Here is a 9,438-nt window from a genome sequence, read left to right as displayed (position 1 = left end):
CCCCCCCCCCAACCAGGTATACCCCCAACTCTGGCACTTAAAATTTCTGCAAGGCTAGGCAAATTCTCTTCCACTGAGGCCAGACAAGGCAGCCCAGCTAGAAGAACATATCTCATATACAGGCAACAACAGCTTTGAGATAGCCCCGGCTCTAGTTGTTTGGGACCCACATGAAGACCAAGCTGCACATCTGCTACATAGGTGTGGGAAGGCCTAGAGTCCCAGCTTCGAGGCGCATACACACACACACACACACACACACACACACACACACACACACACACACACACACACACACACGCAGGCAATGCCTAGTTGAAGCAGATGTGCTTTATTCTTTGGGCCTGTGCTGGAGAAAGAGGGGAATCTGGATGCAGGGCATTTTTCAGACATAGCGCACTTGTTTTCCTTTGGGGTCCAAACAAACATTTTAAAGGAACTACAGAGTCTTCTCTTCCTCCTGCGGATTCAGTTTACCCGTTATACTTGATTAATTTCCATCTGTGGGCCAGGGAATGTGCTAATAGAATACATGCCTTCATTCTGTGAATCAGGGACTGTGCTAATATTGTGTGTGCTTTCCTTCATCTAACAACACTCATGAGGGTCTCACAGCGAGGCTAGTATGGTGAATAGAACCAGGTACCAATGCTTGCAACGCTTGCAAGCTGGGAATTTTCATTAATGGTCTATAATTAGGAAAACCAAAGCTGGAGGGGGGGGAGGGGGAAACGGAGGGAGGGGAGAGGGAGGGGAAGGAGAGGAAGGGAGGAAAGGGAGGGAGGGAGAGAGGGAAAGAGAGAGAGGGAGGGAGAGGGGGGAGAGAGGGGGAGAGGAAGAGAGAGGGAGAAGGAGAAAGAGGGGGTGAGAGGGGGGAGAGGAAGAGAGAGGGAGAGGTTAATGCAACTTGCCACGTGATTATCTTATGTTAAATATCTTAGTATATTTTTCTTACTGAGTAGCCCAGGATGGCCTGGAATTCTCTAGGTATTCTAAGCTGCCTTCAATTTCCAACAACCCTCCAGCCCCAGCCTTGGAAGTATTGAGTTGCAGATGTGAGCTTCCACCCCCAGCAACCAATTATCATTTTTTTAAAACTGGGTAAATATTAGTAGTCATGACGATGTGAATACTCTATCCAGTTTAGAGTATGGATATTATTAAACTTTTTAGAGTGTGTAGAGTTTTATTTGGCTTCGTAGCTTTGTTGTGGAATAGTAGGAATAAGGTATATTGTCCATTGGTAAAGAGCTTGGGCGGCTCACACGCGCACACTGAGGACATCCCTGACTCTCAGAGGTCCCATTAGCCACCTCTCCTAACTTCCTGCTGCTCTATATTAATTTGCACTTTGTACCATCCTATGTTAATGATCCAGAGTACGCACTCTCATTTTTAGCTGGCTGGCTGTTATATTTGTTTGTTTGTCTGTTTGGACGGGACAATTTCTTACTATGTAGCTCAGGCTAGCCTCATACTCACAATCCTCCTGCCTCAGCTTCCCCGATGCTAGGATTACAAGTGTACCCTCCCATGGTTTGCTTCTCTGTTGCTGATGATCAAAAGTATCTTGGAGAGGAAAGTCTATTACCCAGAGAAGCCAGAGTCCAAGACAAACACCTGGAGGTGGGAACTGAAGCAGAGACCCCAGAGGAGTGCTGGTTGCTGGGCTTGTCTCCTCAGGCCCATGATTAGCCAGCTTCCCAGACCCAACTTCCTAGGGATGGTGCTGCCCACAGTGGACCGAATGCTTCCACTTCAATCAGCAATTAAGAAAATGCCCAGCAGCCACGCCCACAGTTCATTCTGCTGGACGTTCCCTCTCCCCAGAAGTTAAGCTGCCAACCAGGACCAGCCATCACACAGACTAATACTTCACCGTATAGATATACCCTATTAGTGGTGCCAGGTCAAGTGTCCCTGTGTTCTCAATGGCAGTTGATACAGTGTTTGTTAGCATTGAGAATCCTTAATGTTTCATAGATTTTAGTCTTTTATCCAGTATATGATTGTGGAATATTTCCATCCAGATTATGCTGTATTGTCTTGTTCTCTTAATAGTCTTTGCAAGATCAAACACTTTTAATTCTGAGGACGTCCAATGTATCAGTTAGTTCTTCTGTGCATTATGAATGTGGACATTGCAATCTAAGACATCTTTGCCTAACCTAAGGCTGCAAACATTTTTTTCTAGGTATTCCCAGTGTTTTCTCTTTAGACCTATGATCTCTCTTGAGTCAAGTTTTATATGGCATAGAGTGCAGATCAAACCTCTTGCTATGTGTGTATTCCTACATTCTGTTGAGAAGACTCTCCCTTCTCCATCAGTTGATGTGTTTCTTTGTCAAACATCAAGCTTGCCCAAGCTGGGTATGGTAGATAACATCTATAATCCTAGTACTTGAGAGACCTCAACAGGGAGATGGCTCAACAGGGAGGGCCAACCTGAGCTTCATAGTGAGTTCCAAGCCAGCCTGGGCTATAAAACAATAAAAGCCACTTCTCTACATGTTTATATGTACTGCTAGCGTTTGCCCATGTGACAAGCAAGGGCCAAATTCTGTCAAAAGCTTTTTCTACATCTTTTGAGATGATTTTATAATGTGGGGGATTCAGGGAATACTTTAATATATAGGTTTACATATTATATATATATATTGTATATTTTTATATATTATATATTTTTTACCACTGTAAGCTTGTTTACATGGTCAATTATATTAATTTTCAAAAAATCTATTTCTTTTATATTTTTATGCATTTTTAAAGGATTTCCCTGGATGTATCTAAGAATGCCTGGTATACTAGCAGGTCAAGAGGGAACATGTGCTTTCTACATTTAGTCAACAAGTATTTCTTAAACTCCACAAAGTCACAGGATCTAAGGGCACAATACTGAAAAACCAGGTCTTGGGGCTGGAGAAACGGCTTAGCCCCTCAAGAGCACTGACTGCTCCTCTGTAGGATCCCAGTTCTGCTCACGGCACCCATGTCAGGTAGCTCACAACTCCGATTCCAGCTCCAGGGGCTCCTCACTCTCTTTTGGATATGCACATCCCATACACACATAATTTAAAATCATAAATATTTTTTAAAGATAAGTCTTTTTACAGACCTAATATTCTGGTGGGACAGATAGAAAATACATTTACATGCACTTAAGGAAAAGCCTTTCATTAAAATAAGCAGCTCATAGAATATCCTTATGTCATCAAACATGAAAACACATCATCCAAATATTTTCTTTCTGCACAACGTGATTTTATATATCACTCTTAAAGAAAAGCATCTGTGATAAATCATGATAGAAGGAGTAGACATGTTCCCAGCAGAAACACAAGTAAACCGTCCAGAAATTCATGTTGCAGGCAATTCCATGAGTTCAGAAAGATCTGTGGCTTCCTGCCTCCTGTATGAGTAACCAGCTTTAGTGATTTTATTAACCACCACCTGAGGTTTGGACACACTGCCAGCCGAGCACCTATTCTGGCCAGTCTCAGATCTGTTCAGTAGAGTGCACACATAACTTCCCTGGGACATTTTGCCTATTGATCTAACACTGAATTTCTTGGGCCATAAATCACAAGCACTTGCCGAACATGCCTAGTTTTTTTCTGTTACTCTGTCGCCATCTAGTGACCAAGGACTTCACCCCCCCTCTGCCCACCCCCATCATTTTAGAGCCCAAAAGAGTTCATGGTCTGTGGGCATAATCTAGTAATTTTTTAAAATTCTGAGTGTATTACTTTTTAATTAAAGATATTCTTCCAAGATACCCCCTACCTCCACACCGACCCACCCAGTCTACACCCTTTCTTTCCTATCTCATTAAAAACCCAAAGACAACTAGAACAAACCGGAATAGGAAACAAACAAACAGAAAAAAAGGTGCCCAAGGGGGCAGAAGGGAAATATAGGCATAGAGACACACACAGAGAAATTCCATAAAAACACAAAATCAGAACTCATATAAGAAGACCTGTAATGTTGAAACAAAACAAACAAAAAGCCAAAAAAAAACACACCTAGACAAAGCATTAAAATATCCAATAACACTCCACTGGAGAAAACTTTTTTTTTTCATTCATAAGCAGTTGCCAATTGGAAATAGCTTCTGGGTTAGGGGGAGGAGCTTGTGTCCACTTCCCTTCTCCGCACTGGGATCCCATCTGGCTTCGACCCCTTCAGGCCCTGTGTGGGCTACCACAGTCTCCGTGAGTCCACACATGGAGCAGCCCCGCTGTATTTAGAAGACCTTGCTTCCCCGGGGTTTAATGAGGAATTCCAGTCAGGATTGGGTGTTCCAAGGTCTCACACTCTGCACCTTGTCCAATGCGGGTCTCTGCATTTGTCCCCACCTTCTGCAGGAGGAAGGTTTCTCTAAAGATGACTGAGTAAGACACTCATCTATGGATATAGCAGAACGTCATTAAGAGTCATTTTTTATTGCTGTGTTCCTTTAGCAGAGCAATAGTACTTGTTTGTTTTTCCTAGGTCCCTGGCCTATCTAGTCTCAGGTTCTTGGACAACCAAGCAGTATCAGACATGGGTTCCATCTCATGAGGTCAGCCTTAAATATATATAGTCAGTCAGTGGTTGGTTACTCCCACAACATCTGTGCCACTACCGCACCAGCATAGCATACAGGCAGATCATCACTGATGGGATGGTTGATAGCTGGGTTGGTGTTTGCCATTCTCCTCTAGTAGCATTCAGAGCATCTTCCGTACTGTGTAATGAGTCAGGAGGGGTGAGGGCTGCAGGCAGACACCAGCTCGACCTCTCTGTGAGAAAACTGCATGTATTTTAATGAGGACAGCTTTAGTCTAACAGCTTTCGAATTCTTTTAGAGCAGCTTCGGAGCCTGCCAGGTGCTTTTTAAGCAGTAACAAAGTGGTTAAGAGTGGATTCTGGTGTTGATGGTCTGTGTTTTAAAATCCAGTTTATTATTTGACCAAGTAAACGGCTGTGCCTCTTTATGCTTTACCTTATCTCTGTCCTGTCTGGGGAAAAGGTGAGAAGATAAAAGGAATGGCTAACAGAGGCAACTACCTCAGGGACATTGTCAATATAGATATGTCAATATAGGGATAGACACAATTTAGTGTCTGACTTGTAGTAAGTGTTCAATAAAAATTAGTTGCAGGAATTACACCAAAGACTATGTGGTGCATAATAATAGCTTTGAAGTCATTGAATATCCAAGGCTATCCCACTCAAGTCGGAGTAAATACAATTGGTAGAAATATTTTCCTCTTCGACTCCATAGCATGAAACGGTTTCATTGAGCCACCAAGATGGTTCAGCAGGTGCAGTGCTTATAGCACAAACCTGAAGACTTCAGCTTGATCCCTGGAACTGCCACGCTTGAAGGAGGGAGGAGGTGTTCACACTAGCTGTGCACATGTGCGTGCACATACATGCCCAGATTTTTAAACACCCCACTATTTTCTTGACTCCTATGCCTTCCTAAGTATTTGTGTGCCTCCTATCTTCCCCTCTTCGATTTCTCCTTACCTGACTCTAAGAGAAGAGTGGAGCAGCATATCAGGTTAAAATAGAATATGATTTCATTTTTAAAATATTTGTTCCTTCTTATGCATATGAGTGTTTTGCTTGTGTGTATATATGTGCACCACATGTATGTTGAGTGCCTGCAGAAGTCATTGATTTACCTGGAACTGGAGTTTAAAAATGGTGGTTAAGTGCCATGCAGGTGCTGGGAACAGCGCCCAGGCCCTATGAAAGAGTAGCAAGCATTCTTAGGCACAGAGCCACCTCTCCAGCCCCAGGATATGATCCACTTACTACAAAGCCCATTTTATGTGTAGCCACGGAGAGAAACAGCAGCTCTTCAGTGGTGTTTATCTTTGAAAACCATGGCGTTAAATATGTTTGTTATTTGATTCACATTTTTCTCCATTCTCCAAAGCTTAACAATATTTGTAAATTGTACATCAGAAAAACTTTACTCTAAAATAATATCAAATATTTGGAAGAAAAGTCCTGGTATTTCAACCTTGGCTTTAATATGTAATATATATTATGATATAGTTGGTGATGGTCTGAAAAGGATGAAGGCTCCTGCTAAACTGACCTAGTCACCGCCACACTGGGAAAGGAAAGAATGGAAAAGATATGTATGGAAAGCAACAGAAAATACAATGTGTGTTTTTAAAGATCTCTCTCTCTCTAAACAGGTACATCTTCCATCCATATTCTTCTGAGAGAGAAGATGTTAAGTCAGATCAAGATGGTGAAGACAGCAGAGATTAACCCCTACCAAAACTTGGAATCAGGGATGGCCAATATCCTCAAGCCGATAGAGGACTTCTGCACCAAGTTCTTCGTGGGGACAGAGGTAAAAGAGAACTGTCGGGTTTTTAAATCACAGCGTGTGTCTGCTATTTGAAGGCTTGCAACGCTCATTTTCATGTTTTAATATGTTCATTTGTATTTAAGATTTTTCACTTAGATGTCTCGTTTGAAAGTCTCTTAACAAGGGCTGGGGATGTAAACTCCATCAGCCCAGTGTTTGCCTAACGCGCACAGACCCGGTCCTACCTCCAGCACCACATAAAGCAGGCTTGATAGTACATCGTCTATAATCTCTGAAAGTGGAGGCAGGGGGTAGGAGGGAGGAGCGAAGAGGGAGAAGGGAGGATAGAGGAGGAGGGAGGGAGGGACACATGATCAAGGTAACCTAAAACAGGTGACCCGGAGTCAGTTGACAACGAGTCTCCATGTTTTCACCCTTAAGAGACGCACCGGTCTGCTGCTTCCCTGCCTGTGTCACCCGCTGCTTCCTTCTCTTCCCCATTTAAGTAGCTTTCTCTCTTCTTTTGCTTCATGTCGGATCCTTCTGCCTTCCCCCTCCTTCAAATGGCCAAAGGTTAGCACTAGACTGTGTAATACCGAAGTCTGAGTTAAGTTGTACTTCCTCTTCTCCGACTTTAAAGGGTAAGTGCTAGGCTGCACCTCCCCCCTCCGTCTTGTTCCAGGTCTTCATTAAGTCCTGACTTGAATAAAGACTAGCGGCAAATCCCTGAACGACCCAAAGCCAGCAGGTCCTCAGGCGGTCTCCACGGCCTCCAATGTCACTCACTTGTCACTGTGTGTACATACATAAAGCACACTCATTCAAAATCAAAGTCATCTTGGAATAAAACACAGCAGCAACTTTGAGCCCTTCTTCCCTCCTCATATACTGAATTCACCTGTCTCTAGACTCTCTTGTTGCTTTTGTCTTTAAACCCTCAGTCCCAGGACAGGAACACAAGGTCTCCTGCCTTTGAACCGCATTCATCCAGGCCCTCTTCTCTCTCTAGGAAGGTGAGGTGATATACACAGACTGGAAAATGGAGAGGGACTCTGAAACTGGACGATTTATGGGTAAGTCTGACAGGTTAACTTCTTCTTAAGAAAACCTCCTTTTGTTTTAAGTTTTATTAGCATATATTAATTATATGCTAATGGGACCCCTGTGGCATTTTAACACACACATAAATGTAAAATGCATCTATCACCTTCAGGCTTCATTGCCCCCTGCTATCTTCCTCTACCTCCCACTGATGCCCTCTACCCTCTCACCTAGCCCTTACTAATGTGTTTATTTAATGGTCACTGGACTTGCTTGCATGGCTCTGGGCTAAGGGTCATTTACAGGAGCCTGGACTCCTTTGCCAGTGTCTACATCACTGAAGAGATGTCACAACTCCTGTAGCCACCATTATCTGTTTATAAATATTCAGGAAGTGGTGGGGCCTGGTGAGCTCCTACCTGACTAATAGCATCATCTGCCTATAGTTCCTTGGGGCCACCAGGGCCTCATGGGTCATCCCTCCCTTGTCTCTAGTACAGGATGTCAACAGGTCCAACCTTGCCCAGATGACACGCCAGTAATCGCAAGTGCAGTGAGATGGAGTGTGTAATCACAATGTCTGTTGTGAAGACACTGCACTCCTTCCTCCGACCCTCACACTCCTTCTGTGGAGTTCCAGGGCCTTGAGGGCATGGCTATATTTCTTAGATAATGGATGGGTATTCATTGTGGGTGTGCATGCTCCATATCAGACACCATGTAGCATGACCACTTCCTTAATACACAGTAGCAGACTGTATATCTTGACAAACACGGATTCCTTCTGATCTCAGACATTCTCTTGAGGTCCCATCTCCTCTGACAATCAGCTTTTGAAACTTTTTTTTTTTTTTTTGAGCAGGACCATGGGAGGAAAAAAGTCGTTTATTTTAAATAAATTCTATTCCATTTCTATGCTATGGTCCAGACGTGGTTGACAATAGATGAGGGTGAAGCGCCCTCTTCTGGCCTGTTGGGGAGGCAAATAAATGGTAGCATTGCGGTTGTAAGCAAACAGAAAATGATACAGAACCCCAGAGAGGGACTATCTGTCTCTCATGGACCATTTTTTTTTTCAGCCACAGCTGAGCTAGCTGAGCCCTAAAGGATGGCTCGGAAATTCTTCAGATAGATTTGATGGGGAAAAACCTTCCTTGTCAAAAGAGCTTCCAGACTGAGCACATCGGAACCCAGAAGAGCAGGGAACAGGCAGGAAGAGGGAGAACTCAGGGCCAAAGCGTACCAGTCTAGAGGGCAACCATACCAGGGCACAGCCAGCCATCTGAGTGCAGGTGGCAAAAGGCTATGATTGCCTCAAGGAGAGTTTCAGAGACAACCATGTTCAGAAAAGGAGCCTGGCAAGGGAGTGGGGGCTGGGTCAGTGGGGCTGGCTGATTGGCAGAGGACTCCTAATGGAAGCAGGCTGAGCGGTCACAGTGGCCTAGTGAGAGCAAGTAGGAACTGGCAAGTAGGAACTGGCCGGCAGCTGTGGTCACAAGCATATAGCAGGAAAACAAGGGGGACATGAAGGTGCGTAGGCCAGGAAGATATGGTTGGAAAGGGGTTGCTTTTCATTCCTTGGCGTTCACTCTGTTCCTAACAAAAAGAAGAGCTTTCACTCCAGGATCCTAAAGACCCTTGAAGCCATCAGTCAAGCACCGTGTAACAGGCAACATGAAGCCAGGCCGCCATTCCCACTGAATACTGCTTGGCCGGTAGGAGAATTGGTACACAGCCACCGTTGACTTGTAACCCGTGTGCCCTATTCACAGTCTATGGGCTGCAGATGGTTTCCTTGTGAGCTCCCACCCAGCATCTTCCATAAACACTGGGGATGTTTCCTGAGTGAAGCCAAGGCAGAGGCAGAGGAGGTGGAGCCCAGAGACCAGAGGCCATAGGCAGAGGCAGAGGAGAGTAGAGGAGAGGTAGAGGAGAGGCAGAGAGGCAGAGAGAGAGGCAGAGAGGCAGAGAGGCAGAGAGGCAGAGAGGCAGAGAGGCAGAATGGCAGAGAGCCAGAGAGCCAGAGGAGAGGTAGAAAGGCAGAGAGGCAGAGAGGCAGAGAGGCAGAGAGGCAGAGA

At 44.6% G+C, this 9,438-nt stretch overlaps 1 protein-coding gene across 2 annotated transcripts in view; it reads left to right on the top strand.

Moving 5' to 3' along the window:
• The window catches only part of Wdr63 (WD repeat domain 63), a 72,583-nt gene that overhangs the window by 44,717 nt on the left and 18,428 nt on the right, over positions 1-9,438 (top strand). For both annotated transcript variants that reach the window (XM_031375756.1, XM_031375757.1), the window contains 2 exons: positions 6,201-6,361; positions 7,329-7,392. In XM_031375756.1, the coding sequence (XP_031231616.1) occupies positions 6,201-6,361; positions 7,329-7,392 (225 nt within the window). The remainder of the gene's footprint in view (positions 1-6,200; positions 6,362-7,328; positions 7,393-9,438) is intronic.

Source organism: Mastomys coucha, unplaced genomic scaffold (assembly GCF_008632895.1).
Source record: "Mastomys coucha isolate ucsf_1 unplaced genomic scaffold, UCSF_Mcou_1 pScaffold16, whole genome shotgun sequence".
Lineage (NCBI taxonomy): Eukaryota > Metazoa > Chordata > Mammalia > Rodentia > Muridae > Mastomys > Mastomys coucha.
The sequence above is the reverse complement of the archived record's forward strand: the minus strand, read 5'-3'. Positions and strand labels throughout refer to the sequence as shown.